Here is an 18723-nt window from a genome sequence, read left to right as displayed (position 1 = left end):
TCAACAAAAACTCATGCTTTGCTTCCTTGAAAAGATTAGTAGAAGTCCCAGGTACCCGTAATATAAATTTTAAAAGGGCATTACTACAGATCCTATAGATATCATAAAATAGAATAAGGAGATAGTATAATCAACATTATGCCAATAAATTTGATAACAGAGAAAATAGACAAATTCCTTAAAAAACATAAGCTTCACAAACAAAAATAATCATAAAATCTGAATTAGCCTACATTTGTTGAAGGAATTGGATGCATTTTAAACAACTGCCAAGACATTCCCACCAGCAATGTGGGAACTCCAGCAGCGAGAACTCCAATCTCTCCGTGTGCTTTCTGACCCTTGGTATGATCAGTATAAAATTATAGGCTTTGGAGAATCATTTTCCAGTTTCTTATACAGTTAAAGATACATCTGTGTCCCAGTGATTCCTTCTCCTTGGCATGGACTCATGAGAATAAATGCCTATGTTCACCCGAAACAACTTTCATAGCAACGTCCACTGCAGCTTTATTCATAGCAACTCAACACTGAAAACAACCCAAATGTGCAGAGACAGAAGGATGGATAAATGAATTGTAGTCTATTCAGACTCAGCAGTTTTTAAAGAAATGAACCATTGATACATACAACAACATGGACAAATCTCAAAAAAAAGGAAAGTTATGATACATGAAAGAAGCCAGACGGAAAGGTTCCACTTCTGCGAAGTTCAGGTAGACAAACTAACCTATGGAAATGGAAAACAGATAGTGGCTGCCTCTGGAGGATGAGGGAAGAATGATGGTCTGGAAAGGAACAGGAAGGATTTCCTGGGCTATGGAAATCTTCTATACCTCAATCTGTGTGATGGTTATATGTGTACATGTATGCTATCAAGATTCATTAATCTGCACACTTAAATTGCAACAATTAGTGTATTTTGTTGTTGTCGTTCAGTCACTGTGTGTGCTGTGCTTCATTGTTCAGTCTGTCCGACTCTTTGTGACCCCATGGACTGCAGCCCTCCAAGCTCCTCTGCCCGTGGGGATTCTCCAAGCAAGAACACTGGAGCGGGTTGCCGTGCCCTTCTCCAGGGGATCTTCCCAACCCAGAGATCGAAGCCAGGTCTCCCGCATTGCAGGCGGATTCTTCACCATCTGAGCCACCAGGGAAGCCCTGTTTAGTCACTATCATGTCAGTTACTGTATTCATATTATACCTCAATGAAGTGCTGCTGGCATGAAACCATACACCTGTATTTAGCATCAGTTATCTTGAAGGAAAGAAAGGCTTTAATGCTTCAAGAAGAAAAAGAGAAAGGGAGGAAAGAAAAAGAAAGGTGAAGGGAGGAAGCAGGGACGGAGGGAGGGAGCAGGGAAGGAGGAGAGGAGCGAAAAGCACACTTACAACTGAAAGGTTTCCCCAGGACAGCCTTTACTGACGCCCGTTGTCCGGACATCCTAGTCAGTGCAGCATTTGTCCCAGACTTCCCACTTTCTAATCAATAGCTCGGCAGACCTGCAGCTTTGTACTTCTGCCTTCTCCCGTGGTCAGTCTAACAGCGCGGGGACATGTATATAGTAAGCGGGGCTATCACACTGACATGCATTTAAATCTGAAAGACTAATCAGCCAAATCTCGTCTCTCTTTGATTCTTTCCAGAATGAAATCTCTTGTCCAAGGACAGCAAGCAAGGTGTCCTCTGCTCAAAAAATTAAAAAAAAAAAAAAAGAAGAAGAAATCACCCAGACATAGCATCTAGAGACAGCTCATTTCTTAGGTCTAGGATGGTGGTGAGAGAAATATTCCAATCTGCTGCTCCTGGCAGGACTGGTGTACCAGCCAATTATACCGTGGTCCATGACTCAGCGCGTGATGCCAACAGGTTGTTCACTAGGCTGACTCCTAGGGATAAATGGCCTCCTGCTATTGTGTATTAGAGAGCAGCTCGAAAGCTTTCGCCACAGTACTTTGGTCCATTTTTGTACAAGGCAAAGGTCAGGACAATACCATTTTCGTATTTTGCAGCGAGCACTTTTGGTAGCAAGAAACAGAAGTGCATCTTACTCAAGACAATTAATGATGAACATATACTTTGCACAAAATGTTTGTCATTTATCATGCATTGCAGATGTCTCAGTAGTGTCCATGAGGACTTGAACAGTAGAAGATACAAATCATCTGAAGATACATTACCCCTTGCTTTCAAAGACTGTGCCTGATGACAACAATTTAAAATAGCAGGTGTGTTTACATTTCACTCTGCAAAGCACAGCTTTTCAAACTCATTGAAAGTAATGTAGGTCATTTCTTTAATTTCAATGTTTTGTGCACAGAGAGAAAGTAAAACAATACTTGGCAGTGTCTTGTCTCCAATAGAAAACTATAATCTCACACAGTATGATGACAATGGTTTTATGTCAGTGTCATTAAAAACTTCAAACAGAAAATCTACCCCAATAATTTGATTTTTTTTTTTTGGCCCAATTCTACAAAGCAAAGCTGTTGAGAGTTCATTCTGACAAATATGAAATTAGCTGACATTATTGTGAACGCTGCTGTAAATTCCACATAAAACGTCAAGCTTGAAGACAACATTCCTTGTTTATGTGCTGGTAAAACAAATACAAGTTTTACTGAAGCACGAAATCATGAAAAAAAGAAAAGGATGTTCTTAATGAGTTATGAAACCTATGGCACAGACTTATATTTGAAGTCAACTGTGGCACACAGAATTTAGAATCACATCCAAACAAGTTATGATGGTTTTTCCATCAAAATAGAAGCTATACTCTTTAGCATTTACAAGTATTTTCATACGACACAGTTTAAAAGGGAGTACAAAACGTTTTGATCAAGATGGGATTGAATAACAAAAACAAAAGCTCTCTGGCATGGCAGCTCAACATTTCTTTCCTGCTTCTTATCCACAGCATTGTAGAAGTATGTAAGCCTTTGAAATGCTCCTCTTTAATCAACCTGAGTGATCTACAATAATATTGAGCTCCTTTGTTTAAATGTTCCCAAAATATGAATTGTATTTATTTAAAATCAGTTAGAAATCTTGATCTTTAATCAAAAAATGTAAGGAATGGAGCACAAGAACCTTCAACTTTTGAAGATTTTAGCAAGTTCCAAGTATTGAAAGCAAGTCTTGCAAATTGGAAGGCATTGAAATTGAAATTTATCTGTTCCATTGAAAAGAAAAACTAAACAAACATACAAATCAATGTACAAGATTTAATTCTGAATTTACATAATTGTGGCTTGGATTATATTGACTTGTGACAAGACTCTTTTTGGTGGAGTCCCTGATTGACTTGGAGAAATTTCTCTTCTGAACTGGAATGAAATAATAAAGTCAACCATTTTTCATTCAACATTTAAATTTGATGAAACATTCAAAAGATCATAATTTTATGATTTTTGTCTTAAAAGAAATTATCAAAGAAAAGTAGGTGTTCTAACTAAAGGTCAAAAAATGCATGTGCGTAAATACTTATTTTCACTGAAACATACAGTTCAACATGAAAAAATAGAATTCAGAATTTTCTCCATTCAGCAAAATTTTCTTAAAGCATACTAGACATCTCTATGAAGAAAAAGTAGTGATTCCCTCAAAAGTATTATAGTTTGCTGCACCATCTGGATGGATCTGACTAGTATAATGTTGAATGAAAGGAATCAGACACAAATGACTATATATTATATGATTCCAGATACATATAGGACAAAAGAAAATAAAGTAATCAGTGCTGTTAGACCTGGGTCAGGAGTGATGATTGGAATGGCACACAGAAGGGCTCCAGGGATTAGTGATGTATTTGATTTCCATCTGGTGCTAGTAACTCGGGTCTGTTTAGACTGAAAATTCATGTACGACATTAATTTTTCTGAGTGTTTGTTATACTTCAATGATCTTTTTTAAATACTATGGATATTATGGATATTCTTCTACATGACTATGATATTATAATACTACTGTTACCGAGTCCAAGTTCGCTCTGCTTGTCGCATGACAGGTCAGTGAATCGGAGACCAGGTATTGAGGCAAGGAATACTTTATTTGGAAAGCCAGCAGACAGAGAAGATGGCAGACTAATGTTTCAAAGCAGCCATCATATGAGGTCTGAATGCCAGGTTCTTTTACAGGTCAAAGATTGGGAGAGGTTAGGAAACAGAGTAAAAAGGCCATTAATCTCGCAAATATCTCCTAGAATGGCAAGCCTTGGGCAGGGGTGTGTTAATTTCTTGCTTCTGACCGTTCACAGGTGGACAGGTCCTGAACAAAGACACTTGCTTTTAACAGTCAGGCAGAGGGTCAGGGTTCTTTGGGATACGTTCCCTTCTGTACGATTATAATAACAAAGGCAGCGAAAAGCAAGTCAAAGAAACAGTTCCAGTAAGCTGGATTTGGTTCTTCCCTGCAATACTACCACACCTAAGAAAATGACTGATTATCCCATCACAATATTCAATATCCTGTTCTCATTCGTATTTTCCTTATTTACCCAAGAATGAGTTTTGTAGTTTTTATTAGTTTTAATCCAGGTCCAGTCTAAATTAAAGCACTGCATCTGACTGCTACATTTTTTGCCTTCTTTTAATCTCATACAGTCCCCCTTCCTTTTCACTTGTTTTGAGACACACTGCTGTGTTATAAATATTCTACATTCTAGATTTGTCTGAGTGGTTGGAGTGGGCAGAATTCTACAATCCCCTCTCCTTGGATGAGGGCAGCCCCTAAGACATGATGGGATAGCACTTCTGTTATGAGAGTACCAGATTTTTAAGATGTGATAGGGTGCCCAATTAGTAGAGGCAGTTAGCCTGACCAGGTCTAACCTGATGGAGTCAGCCTCAAAGAGAAAGTGAAGTTGCTCAGTCGTGTCCGACTCTTTGCAAGCCCGTGGACTGTAGCCTACCAGGCTCCTCTGTCCATGGGATTTTCTAGGCAAGAGTACTGGAGTGGGTTGCCATTTCCTTCTCCAGGGAATCTTCCCAACCCAGGAATTGAACCTGGATCTCCCACATTGTAGGCAGATGCTTTACCGTCTGAGCCACCAGGGAAGAAGCCTCAAAGAGAAATTCAAAACAGTAGAGACATCGTCTTACATGCCTTGTAGAAGCAAGCTGCCACTCGGTGAGAGAGGGCCAAGAGGGATGGGTGGGCTCGAAACCAGCTCCTGGCCCGCAGCTACCAAGGAAATGGGCACCACAGTCCTAAACTCACAAAGCAATGAATTCTGCCAACAACCCGAAGGGACTTGTAAGAGAACTTTGAGTCTCAGGTGAGATTATTATCCCACCCAGAGCTTACATTTCAGCTGCAGGAGACCCTGAGCAGAAGACATGGATAACTCATGCCCTGACGGCCGTTTCGTGGACATTATAAGATAATAAATACGGGTCATTTTGTAACAGGGAAGAACAACTCTGCCTCCACATTAGATTAGATGTTTCTTTTACTTTAGCCTTTGTAGTCTATGCTTTTGTTTAGAGTTAAGAATGTTGCCTATAGCCTAAAATATATAAGAGAGCCAGTACTCAAGGTTCTGACCTTTAAGAGTATAAGGGTTTTCCATTCATACAGAGACAAAAAGTGGCAGAACCAAGAAAAACATTGTCTTTATTGGAGGTTTATAGGAACATCATGACCCGACCTATTTGGACAAAAGAGTCCTGCACCAAGAAGCTTGAACAACCAACTTCACCCCTCCCTAACCTTGCCATTAACTATCGAAATGACCCAACAATCCCCCTACTGGCACATACCCTGAGACATCGTAATTCAAAAACACACATGTACTCCAGTGTTCACTGCAGCACTATTTTCAATAGCCAGGACACAGAAGCATCTAAATGTCCATCGACAGAAGAATGGATTAAAATAAGATGCTGTGCGTACATAGAAAAGAATATTAGTCAAAAAAAAAAAAAAAGAAACAAGATTGGGTCGTTTGTAGCGATGTGGATGAAACTAGAGTCTGTAATATAAAGTAAGTCAGAAAGAACAAAACCAATTTTAGATGTAACTCACATATATATATATATGCCGGAGTCCAACTCCAGCAGCCAAGGATTCAACCTGAAGAGGTGAATGGTGTCGGCGAATGAGACAGCCTCTCAGTTTTCTTGGACTGCTTGTGTATTTCAAGTTTAAGATTCTCTTTTATACTTTTACAAAAACATTAGGCCAGAGGTTTGACATTTTCAGTTCCCCTTCTCCCATTTTTATTATCTCCATAAATCATTGTTGCTCTTCAAACAGAGTTCCTGCTTCAGTGATTCTCTGGAAATCAGCCTTATCATCTATTATCTACCTCTTCTAGTGTGTCCTATAGTTAACTTGTGATTACATTGTAACTCATGCTACATTCCTCCGTTTACTACTTATCTTCCTAAATCCTGTTTGCCCCTAACATCCTGAGCTCACTATCTCTTAAAAAGGCTTCTAGCTATAGTGTCTCTAAAAATTCCTAACTTCTATAAGCTGTAGAAAAATATGCTAACTTTACAACATTCCTTAAATCTTTAACTTCTGTTTTCATTATTTCTAAGCCCTAAATTCAGTAAACTCCTTTGCCATACACATTCTCCTCAGAAATAGGCTTCAGATATCAATCCCTCCCATGGCCTCAAGCTACGGCCTATGTGTTCATCCTGGAACACTCTTTTGTAAAAGTCCTTGAACAAATGTCAATGATTAACTTTATGAATTATTTTCTGAGCACAGCTGCAGAAGACTTTGTGCCTTCTCATGCTCCTCTCAAGAACAATAAGCACCTTAATACTCCTTTTCAGTCAACTCAGCCGAGGAGAGGAAAGGACAAGTCAGAATTACAAGGCCTAACTCCTTCATCCCTGGCCGTGCCTGCGGAATGAGGAGAGGGGGCTGGGGACCGTGCCTCCATTTTGTCAGTAATGCCTAATGCGGCTCCGACATATATATATATATATATATATATATATATATATATATATATATATATGAAATCTAGAAAAACGGTACAGATGGACATCCTTGCAGGGCAGGAATACAGATGTGGAGAACAGGCTTGTGGACACTGGGGGTGGGGGGAGGAGACAGTGGGAGGAGTTGGGAAAGCAGCACTGACGTAATACACGAGACGGACAGCTAGCAGGAGCCTGCTGGCTAGCACAGGGAGCTTGGCTCCGTGCTCTGTGAGGACCTGGGGGGAGGGAGGCTCAAGAGGGAGGGGACACAAGTGTACACACAGCTGATCACTTTGCTGTGCAGCAAAAACTAACACATCATGGTAAAGCGATTATACCCCAATTAAAAAAGTCCAAAACGATTAATGTTTGCTGATACAAAAGTAGAGTCATGGATGCAGTAAACAAACTCATGTTTACCAGGGGTAAGTGCGGAGAGGAGGACGCTGAGAAACTGGGGCTGACCTATACACTCTACTGTAGATAAAATAGATGACTAGTAAGTGCCAGCTGTGTAGCTCAGGAAACTCTACTCAATACCCTGTAATGGCCTATATGCAAAAAGAGTCTTTGAAAAAAAAAAAGAGCGGATATATGCACATGTATCACTGATCCACTTCGCTGTACACTCAAAACTAACACAACCTTGTAAATAAGAACAAATAACTGTATGCCAATAAAAACTTGTTTTTAAATATCAATTCAAAAAAAAAAGAATGCTTTGTTGAACCCCTTGGGAGAGTGAGGTTTTGGGGGGCAGGAGCCACTCGCCTCCTTGCGTGGCCCTCCCTCCCTCTGCTCCAGACCCTGACAGTTCAGTATCGTTTGTCTTCACTGCGCATCAGACCCAAGAACTCATGTTCGCTCATGATCTTAAGCAACTAAATTTGCGATGATCTGTCACTCGGCAATGGAAAACACGTATGTCACCCTCCTCTGTATTTCTTGTAAATTAAGAGTTGCTTTTAAAGCAGCATCAGATAAACTTTTTCTGGAAAGAAACAGACTGTAAATATTTTAGGCCTTGCTGGCTGATCCAGCCTCTGTCAAAGCTGCTCGTCTTCCAGGAGGATGAGAAAGCAGCCGAAGGCAACACTAAACAAATTCTTGTGACAGCGCTGCAATGAAGCTTCATTTTGTAAAGCAGATGGCTGGCCGGGATGCGTGCTCCTGGACCTTGCTCTCCCGCCCTGCACTTTCTGTCCTCCCTGGCGCCCCCTTCAGGCTGCCCAGTGCACAGTCCCCGCACCCCGTCCTCCCGCCCACCTGCTGCTGGGAGCGTCCCTGAGAGGCTATTAACACTAATATGCTGCTGTTGCTATGTTTCCAGTCCTGGCTCAGCCATCCCTTATTTTTCACAGCGTTTTAAAATTTACCAAGCTCTGCTGAACGCCTAATTATCACATTTAAGCTTCACAACGGCCGAGCGAGTGGGATGCACCATAGCTCCCATCTTTGAAGAAACGAAAGTGAGACCCAGGGAATTGAATGTCTTGCTAGGCTCACAGATGGCAGGGTCTGAGTCAGGGTTTGAATCCTGGGGAATGTCCAAGCTGTCTCCTGAGAGCTTGCACTAGGGGAGCCTCCTGTACGAGGACTGGGCTCCTTCTCATTGATGGGGGTTGGGGGGTGGGTGGGAATGGGGATGTTATATAACAGAGAAGAAATTTCAGGCTTCAGCCATGAGCCAGGGCAGGGACGTGGCAGCCCTGAGCCTCCCGAGGCTTTTCTAGAGCTCGTGGCAGGATGTGCAGCCTGCTCTGTGCGGCAGCCGGGGTGGGGAAGGACAAAGCTCGGCCGATCCACCCCCTGCATTGGGAGATATTTCAAACCACACAAGCCGCCCCCGCCGTGTTATCCGAGCGGCCCTTGCGGGTGACGCCCTGTCCCGTTTCAGAAGGACTGCCTTGTCACTCGGTGCCGGAGTGGGGCCGGGTCCAGGTGACTCAGGGTCTAAGCCTGGATCTCGCATTTACGGCTTTCGTGACCCGGAGCAAATTGCTCCATCTCTCTGCCTGTAAAATGAGAATGTAAGTCCTGAGTCACCTGGAGGATAATGAGGACCGAATGGGAGCGTGGGTTCAAGGGTGCTTTCCACACCGTGCAGTCGTTTCTGCCCGAAACTGCCCCCCTCATACCTGCCCTCGGGCACTCACCTGAGCTCTCTGGAACCATGACTGTGTTTGTCCCTGGCACAATCCGTGGGCCCTTCGTGTATTAACAGCCCCTGCTCACTCCGTGTTCCTGGTCTCCCCTCGAGCACAGTGTATAATCCCTGCGCACGCCCTTCTAACCCAAGTCCAGACGCTCCCTGGCCCCTCCTCAGCCCCCATCCCTCCTGGGTCAAGATTACAACTAGCAGTATGCTTTCAAAATCTGTGAGTCTGCTTCTTTTTAGTAAGTAAGTTCACTTAGAGTTACCAAAGCAGAGACTTTGCAGGGAGAGATAAATTAGGAGTTTAGGATTAGCAAACACCCACTATTATGTATATATAATATAATGCTATTATATATAAAATATTATAATATAAAACCAACAAGGACTTACTGTATGGCATGAAAAATTCTGCTCAATATTCTATAATAACTTACATGGGGAAAGAATCTGAAAAAGAATGGATATATATATACATATATATATAACGGAATCACTTTGCTGTACACCTGAAACTATCAACATTGTAAATCAACTATACTCCAATCAATTTTTTTAAAATAAAAAAACAGTTACAGCTATTCCAATGCCCCTGTGGTTATAGTCACTTGAAAACTGAAGGGAGAAGAAGGAAAATTGGATGAAGATAGGCAAAATGCTATTCCAATGCTCCTGTGGTTATATTCACTTGAAAACTGAAGGGAGAAGAAGGAAAATTGGATGAAGATAGGCAAAATGCACCCACTTCCAGTTATAAATAAGACTAGGGATGTAACGCACAGCATGATAAATATGTGGCCCCGTGGACTGCAGCCTGCCAGGCTCCTCTGTCCACGGAATTCTCCAGGCCAGAATACAGAGTGGGTAGCCATGCCCTCGTCCAGGGGATCTTCCCAACCCAGGGACTGAACCCAGGTTTCTCACATTACAGGCAGATTCTTTACCACCTGAGCTACCAGGGAATCCCCATAATTAACCCTGCTGTATGCTACATATGAAAGCTGTTTCGAGAGTAAATCCTACCAGTTTTCATCACAAGAAAAGAAATTTATTTCTTTTATTTTTATCTCTGATGATGGATGTTCAGTAAACTTACTGTGGTCATCATTTCTTGATGTATGTGAGTCAAATTGTCATGCTGTACACATTAAACTTATCCAGGGCTGTATGTCAATTATGGGCTTCCCTGGGGGCTCAGCGGTAAAGAATCCGCCTGCCAATGCAGGAGCTGAGAGTTTAATCCCTGTATCGAGAAGATCCCCTGGAGAAGGAAATGGCAACCCGCTCCGGTATGCTTGCCTGGGAAAATCCCATGGACAGCAGAGCCTGGTGGGCTACAGTCCATGCGGTCGCAAAAGTCAGATACGACTTAGCAACTAAACAACAACATGTCAATTCTATTTCAATAAAACTGGAAGAAAAAGTAAAGTGTACAATTCAAAACAAAGGAAAATTAGAATTCTCCCAGAAAGAAGCCTTCTGGGACATTCAGGCCCCAGCATCACACTGTGGTCCTTACAGGCGGAAGATACTTTCAGGAAGCCTACGAAACCACCGAGAGAGGCCAGGGAGAGGCCAGCGGGCAAAACGCAAGGCAAAACCGCCCTGGCCTCACAGAGAGTGTCTCAACCCCACCTGACTTCACACACTGAGCCTCTGTCAGGAGTCACAAGAAGGTTTTGCTGCTGAAGTCAAGTCTAAGAACCATCCATGGACTCCAGTATTTTCCTACTGAGAGGGTAACAGGCAGGAAGGCCAGGGGTCTCCAAATGGAGGAAATAGCCTGCAAGTGTCAGACATTTTTATCTCTCTTAAGCGGCAGGAGGAAACAAACTAGCAATATTTTTTCCTTCTCTATACAAATTTAAAGGGAGGTTTCTCTTAAAATACTGTGTTGCCATAATGACACCCGGCTTCGCCTGAAGTTAGCTATTCTCCAGTCTAGAGATAACCAATGCCTTTTTCTTATGGAAATGTTTGTCTTAAGCTATGCTAATGTACTATGCCTTTACCCCCAAACTCTGTCTCCAAGTCGGTTCCGCCTCTTGGCCCAGAACCTACTTGACAAACCAGTATGGATATTGTTCCCCTAATCTATGTAAATGAAACTATTTGTATGGTGGTCTGCCCTTCTTCAAGATTCAAGTTAATCATTTTATGGCCCAGGATAAACCATTTATCCCAAAATGCATCTTATGGGTGAGGGGCCTGGTGCCATTCTGAATTTTAAGACATTCCTTTCTTTCATTAACAGACTGCTAGTGACTATATAACATCCAGCTAAACACTAGCAGGGGGGTACTCTTTCTGCCCCCTTCTGATGCCTATGTCAGAAGCTTTCTCTATCTTCTTTATACTTTAATAAAACTTTATTACACAAAAGCTCCGAGCGATCAAGCCTCGTCTCTGGCCCCGGATTGAATTCTTCTCCTCCGGGGGCCAAGAATCCCGGTGTATTCGCGTGATTCAACAACAACCTTTCATCTTGGGGGCTCGTCCGGGATCCTTCTGGACAAGGTAAGGATGCTTGGAGCTTTAGTCCTTTGTTCTCTTAGCGAACACGTTTTCTGCTGTGCTTTACTAACTCAACCGTGTGCTTGTGTGAATGAATGGCATGCCCTGCGTGAAACAAGTAAGGAGCCCTGCTCTGCGGTTCCACGGTGATCTCATACGGCTTATGGCAGAAACCTGTCGGGGCGTTATACCGACCTGCCAATGCCAAGAGGCACCCAATGTCTCCTTCGAGAACCGACCAGAAATGAACAAAGCGTGTGGACCGAACTCTCCTTTCTCGGTCAAACTTTTCGGTCTCTTTGACCATTTCATAACGCCTTGGGAATTAGAAGTACTAACCTAATCTATCGGATCATAGACTTTCAAGGGACTTGTGATCTATACTGTTACTGTATACTGTGGCTTAGGTCCCAAACTTGGATTGGTAGTCAAGAAAGTGTCTAGCCTCGCTAGGAATCGAAAGTTCGGAAGCTAGATGGAGCTCTAGCTCCCAGAACATCTCTGAGGTTAAAGGTTACTCAGATTGGGACTGCGATGGGTTTTTTTTTCTTTGGTAATGCCGGCTCTTAGTGGATCAGAGGAGGCTGTTATACTGGTGTGGTGATGCTTGGAAAGAACATCTCAGTTTTATGTTCGCGTCGGTCTTATTGTGGTCAGGAAATACTCAGGGTCGTGCACAGGCACTCAGGTGACGAATGTTTCCCACAATGGTCTTAGCTTGGGAGGCATTCCGGAAAGTTACTCTGATTCACCCCGGGTGACATCAGAGGCAAGCAAGGTTAAGGGTGAAGAGCTGGACGTCAAGTAGGGATGCTATCAAGTCTACCCCTGGTACATCCCCACCCCGTCTCGGTGGTAGAACCGGGAGGGACGAGTACGGCCCCTGCGTCGGTAAGGGACAGACTAAGTCCGACCAGGAAGGAAAAGCTTTTGGTGTAACGTCTGTCTACACCCCCATCTAGAGCAGGGAGGGACGCCTCCGGTAGGAAAAATGGCGCTGGTCGCTTTTTTTCTCTCTTACAGATGGGAGCTAACAATTCCAGCCTCACTCCTTTGAACTGTATCCTGAAAAACTGGGATAGATTTGATCCCCAGGGCTTAAAGAAGACACACCTGGTCTTCCTATGTGATACTGCATGGCCACGGTATCCATTGGAGGACGGCGAACGGTGGCCAGTTGGAGGGTCTCTTAAGTATAATACTGTTCTACAATTAGACCGGTTCTGTAAGGAACAAGGGAAATGGGTAGAAGTAGCATATGTGTTGCCCTTTTTCTCTCTGCGAAATATGCCAGACTTATGTCCTAAGGGTATAGATTTGGGTGTGAAACCTTCAGCTCCCCCCTATCCTCTTCCTTTGCCCCCGTACCTGGGACTCCAAACTGGGATTCAAACTGCCCACATGGAGGTCCAAACAACTCCTGTCTCAGTACGACCTCAGACTACTCTGGTTTCAGTAGAAACTCAGACCATCGAAGTAAGCGATGAGATGGAGGACAGGAGACAAAGAGAAGAGGAAAAACAGGGTTCTCCAATCTATCCCTGGGATCATATGCGCAGAGCAGCCAGAGAGACTGAGGAACAGCCACACAAGCTGTTGCCTCTTTATGAAACACCCACCGGGAGAAATAATCAGTCCATGAGAGTTAATAAGCCTTTTTCTTATCAAGAAATACAAAGAATCAAGGAGGATCTGGGAGACTATTTAGAGGACCCAGAAAAATATATCAGAGCTTTTAAAGGTGTTACTTTGCTTTATGACCTCACTTGGAAGGATGTGATGTATATCTTGGGACAAACGCTGACTCCTGAGTCAAAGACTCGAGTTTTGGGAAAAGCGGTTGCTTATGGAGATGAGTGGCTTGGTAATGAATCAGTAGGGAAGAGGGAGAACGAGATAGCGGCCCTCCCCACTGGGAATCAGGCGGTCCCAACTATAGAACCAGACTGGGACTACAACACAGCTAAAGGAAGATGGGATCAGAGTCATTTTGTTAGATGTATTCTTGAGGGACTTAGGCAGGCGCGTTCTAAGCCTTTAAACTATGGCAAATTGGCAGACATAGAACAGGAAGAGAAAGAAGCTCCTGGTAGATTCCTAGATAGACTGAGAGAAGGCCTTCGCAGATTCACTGAGATTGATCCCGAAAGTGAAGAGGGAAAAGTGATCTTAAAGGATAGATTTCTCACTCAGTCGGCTCCAGATATCCGCCGTAAGCTATTAAAACAGGCGTATGGACCAAATCAGTCTTTAGATACTCTGTTACAACTGGCTCAGACAGTCTATTATGGTAGGGAATATGAGGAAAAGAAAGAAAGGCAAAAAAAGACAAAGGAAAAGGCGGAAGCCTTCGCCATGGCTATGAAAAACGTTCTTAAACAGCCTGAGAAAAATGCCCAGAGGGGCCCAGGTGAAAAGGGATGGGCTTGCTACTGCTGTGGAAAGGAGGGGCACCTCAAGCGGGATTGCCCTCAGGCATCTAAGCCGCCCCCGGCTCCATGTCCGGTCTGCAAAGGACCACACTGGAAGAGAGACTGCCCCCAGAGGCGTAGGTCTCCGGGGTCGGACTCTCAAGACAATCAGGACTGAAGGTGCCCGGGGGTCCCCACACAAGCTCCCATCCTAATTACACCTGAGGAACCCCGGGTATTAATAGTTGTGGGGGGCCAATCCGTCGATTTCCTTTTAGATACTGGGGCAACTTATTCTGTGCTTACTGAAGCCTCTGGCCCACTTTCTTCCCGATCCGCTTCCGTAATGGGACTGTCTGGACAAGCCAAAAGGTATTATTTCAGTTATTCTTTATCTTGCAACTGGGATTCTGTGCTGTTTTCACACGAGTTTCTGATTGTGCCAGAATCTCCCTCACCCCTTTTGGGAAGGGATATACTGAGCAAGGTCCATGCCTCTGTTTTCATGAATATGGAGCCCTCCCTTTCTCTCCCTTTAGTTGAACAAAATGTAAATCCTAGAGTATGGGCTGATGGAAAATCTGTGGGTCGAGCACAAAATGCTATTCCTGTAGTTGTTAAGCTCAAAGACCCACACGTATTTCCACATAAGAAGCAGTATCCACTGAAACCTGAAGTTAAAGAAGGGTTAAAACCCATCATCGAAAATTTAAAGGAGCAGGGACTATTAATTCCCTGTAACAGTCCTTGCAACACTCCTATTTTGGGTATAAAGAAATCGAATGGTAAATGGAGACTAGTTCAAGATTTACGAATAATAAATGAGGCTGTAGTTCCTTTACACCCCGTGGTGCCTAATCCTTATACTCTATTGTCTGAAATTCCTGAACGGGCCAAATATTTCTCAGTAATTGATTTAAAGGATGCCTTCTATTCAGTGCCTTTGGCGGAAGAAAGTCAATTCCTATTTGCCTTTGAAGACCCTACGCAGCCAGCTTCTCAGTTAACCTGGACAGTTTTGCCCCAGGGATTTCGTGACAGTCCTCACTTATTCGGACAAAGTTTGTCACGGGATTTACAAAACTTTAATAGCTCTGAAGCAGTGGTGTTACAATATGTAGATGATATTTTGCTCTGTGCTGAGACAGAGGAAGCTTGTTCGCGAGCCTCAGAAGATTTCTTAAACTTTCTGGCAGGCTGTGGTTACAAGGCATCAAGAGAAAAGGCTCAGCTTTGTCAACAATCGGTTAGATATCTGGGCCTAATCATATCAGAAGGGACTAGGGCCATAGGCCCTGAGAGAATTAAACCTATACTAAATCAACCCCTACCTATGACTTTAAGACAATTGAGAGGATTTTTGGGAATCACAGGTTACTGTCGCATTTGGATTCCGGGTTATGGGGAACTTGCCCGGCCTTTATATAAACTTATAGCTGAAACTCAGCAGGCCCAAACTGACAAACTGGTTTGGTCTCCAGAAACTCAAAAGGCTTTTAAGGTTCTTCAGACTGCTCTCCTGCAAGCTCCAGCTCTGAGCTTGCCCACAGGGTCAGAATTTAATTTGTTTGTCACTGAAAGAAAAGGTGTGGCATTGGGAGTTTTGACACAACCCCGAGGGCCTCACCAACAACCTATTGCTTATCTAAGCAGAGAATTAGATGTAGTTGCATGTGGGTGGCCCCACTGCCTAAGAGTAATTGGGGCAGCGGCTTTATTAGCACCTGAAGCTTTAAAAATAATTAATGGACGAAACCTTACTGTACTGACTTCTCATGATGTGAGTGGAATCTTAAATTCTAAGGTTAATATTTGGATGACAGACAGTAGGCTTCTTAAGTATCAGTCATTGTTGTTAGAAGGACCAGTAACTAAGCTTAAAGTTTGTGGAAATTTAAATCCTGCCACTTTCCTTCCTGAGAAGGAAAATGAAACACCTGATCACGATTGTTCTCAATTCCTAACTTTAAACTATGCAGCTCGGGAGGATCTAAAGGATACCCCATTAGACAATCCTGACATGGAAATATTTACAGATGGCAGTTCTTTTGTTCAGGATGGAAAGCGTAAAGCAGGTTACGCCGTGGTGACTGCTGAACAGGTTTTAGAAGCAAAATCTCTCCCCCAGGAAACTAGTGCTCAGTTAGCAGAGCTTGTGGCCCTGACCCGAGCTCTAGAGTTAAGCAAAGGGCAGCGGGTAAATATCTATACAGATTCTAAGTATGCTTATTTGACTTTACATGCTCATGCTGCAATATGGAAAGAGAGACACTTTAAAACAGCAACAGGAGAACCTATTAAGCATTTCAGAGAGATCGAGAGACTTTTAACTGCTATATATTGTCCTAAAGAAGTAGCTGTTATGCACTGCAAAGGGCACAGCAGGGATGGGAGTAAAATAGCCGAAGGTAATCATCTGGCTGACTGTCAAGCCAGAAAAGCGGCACTTTACGAAACCCCTTCACTACAGACGCCTTTGATCTGGACAGGTCCTGTGGAACAGGAAAGACCACAATATACTGAGGAAGAATTAGAAAGATATGAGAAACGAGGAGCAAAGATTACTGATAAAGGATGGTTACAGTCCGAGGATGGACGATTAATAATTCCTGAAAATGCTCAGTGGAAAATTCTTAAGGGTTTACATCAGAGTTTTCATTTGGGTGCTGAGAGTACTTACCAAATGGTTTCTCGTTTGTTTGAAGGTAAAAATGTAATGAAAACTTTAAAGAATATTATCAAAAGGTGTGAGATCTGTCAAAAAAATAACCCAAAGACTGAAAAGCTAGCAAAATCTGGATTACAACGAAGTGGGAAGTATCCTGGAGAGGATTGGAAAATTGATTTTACTCATATGCCAAAAGCTAATGGATATTCTTGCTTACAAGTTTGGGTAGATACCTTTACTGGATGAATTGAGGCTTTTCCCTGTCGTAGTGAACAGGCTAAAGAGGTTATAAAGATTTTAATTCATGAAATTATCCCCAGGTTTGGGCTGCCACGGAGCCTTCAGAGTGACAATGGCTCCGCCTTTAAAGCTGCTGTAACTCAGGGGGTATCTAAAGCTCTAGGAATAGAATATCACTTACACTGTTCCTGGAGACCCCAATCCTCCGGAAAAGTTGAAAAAGCTAATGACATTATCAAAAGGCATCTGCGCAAATTAACTCAAGAGACGCAGGACAAATGGATTAAAGTCCTACCCATAGCTTTAATGAGGGCTCGAACTACTCCAAAAAAGAGGGACTGTCCCCCTTTGAATGTATTTATGGAAGGCCTTTCTTACGCACAGACATTGTTATAGACCCTGAAGCCTTGGAATTAACTAATTATGTAACTCAGCTCTCAGCTTTTCAACAGACGTTAACAGAGCTCCGGGAGAAGACTCCTGACCCAGCCTCCGAGTCAAGCAGGCCTCTATTTGAGCCAGGAACCGAGGTCCTCATAAAAACAGTGGGATCTGGGGGGCCATCCCTCGAGCCTCTCTGGGAAGGTCCTTACCAGGTTATTCTTTCCTCTCCCACAGCTGTCAAAGTGCCAGGAATTGATTCGTGGGTACATCATACTCGAGTTAAGAGGTGGCACCCTGACCAAAATTAAGTGACTTCATTTTATGTCTTTACTTTCTATGCTCTGACTTTGTACCTTTTAGATGGGCCTGATAACCTATGTGAGCTTACTTCTGCTGACTCCAAATATCCTGAGTCTGCCGTTGGATCCTCAAGACAATGTCTTCCTGTCCTGGGCTCACTCCTATGCTGCATTCCACAATCGGTCTAACTGCTGGGTCTGCGGAGCGCTCCCCTCTTCGTCAGTGGAAGGCTTCCCGTGGTGGACATCCCCACTTCAAGGAAAAGACTTTCTCCAAGTCTGTGAATACCTTCGACAACAATCACATGCGATGCCTCTTCGTCATCTGATGACATCTACCAACCCTAAAATGGACTGGTGCAACACTTTGTACTCTAACTACGGACATAATGTGACTTTTAATTTTGATTATACGTTGTCTCGGTTCAATGACTATTTTGCTACATATAAGGTAAATAGGTCTAGATCTAATGGCTTTTTACCTGACGTTTATCAAATATGGGATGAGGTTACATGGCTAACTCCTGAAAAAGGACGTTTAATATCTACTGCCTCTAAAACAGATTGGCTCTAGACATTCTGACAGCTGCACAAGGAGGAACTTGTGCCATTATTCATACCCAATGCTGTACATATATACCTGATATGAGTACGAATGTTACTCATTTTACTAACCACATGAACAGGATGATTAGGGCCATGGACACTCCTGAAGCCTCAATTGCTTCACTTTGGAAAACGTTAACTAATTCCCCATGGTGGACAACTATCTTAATTACGATAATTCTGGTTGTTTTGTTCTTGCTGTTTGCTCCCTGCATCTGTAATTGTATAACTGGATTTGTTTCTAGCCGCATGAAAGCTTTTAAGTTACAAATGGTTGCTCAAACTCCTGCTACTACTGTAGCTACCTCCAGCTACTATTTGGGGCCCCTGGATCAGATATCCTCAATATGAGGATTAGGAGAATATGTTGCCTCACCAATTTAGGGACAACGCCCCTTGTCAGCTCGGAAGTAGTTATGGAATGAGAACGACGCCCCTTTTCCCTAGGCAACATAATTCTCCTAAAAGAAAAGGGGGGAATGAGAGGGTAACAGGCAGGAAGGCCAG

At 43.2% G+C, this 18723-nt stretch overlaps 1 protein-coding gene across 1 annotated transcript; it reads left to right on the top strand.

The window, feature by feature from the left end:
- Positions 1–12631: 12631 nt before the first annotated feature.
- Positions 12632–17799, top strand: LOC132342374 (uncharacterized). Its single transcript, XM_059875181.1, has 2 exons — positions 12632–13472; positions 17672–17799. Exons 1-2 carry the CDS (start codon positions 12632–12634, stop codon positions 17797–17799), a joined length of 969 nt encoding a protein of 322 aa, XP_059731164.1.
- The last annotated feature ends 924 nt before the right edge of the window (positions 17800–18723 follow it).

This window comes from Bos taurus, chromosome 15 (assembly GCF_002263795.3).
Source record: "Bos taurus isolate L1 Dominette 01449 registration number 42190680 breed Hereford chromosome 15, ARS-UCD2.0, whole genome shotgun sequence".
Taxonomy (NCBI): Eukaryota; Metazoa; Chordata; class Mammalia; order Artiodactyla; family Bovidae; genus Bos; species Bos taurus.
The sequence above is the reverse complement of the archived record's forward strand: the minus strand, read 5'-3'. Positions and strand labels throughout refer to the sequence as shown.

Coding starts and splice junctions, on each gene's coding strand:
- LOC132342374 (XM_059875181.1), top strand. CDS start 12,632: ATGGGAGCTAACAATTCCAGCCTCACTCCTTTGAACTGTATCCTGAAA. Junction 13,473..17,671: donor TTATGGAGATGAGTGGCTTG/GTAATGAATCAG, acceptor TGTACCTTTTAG/ATGGGCCTGATAACCTATGT.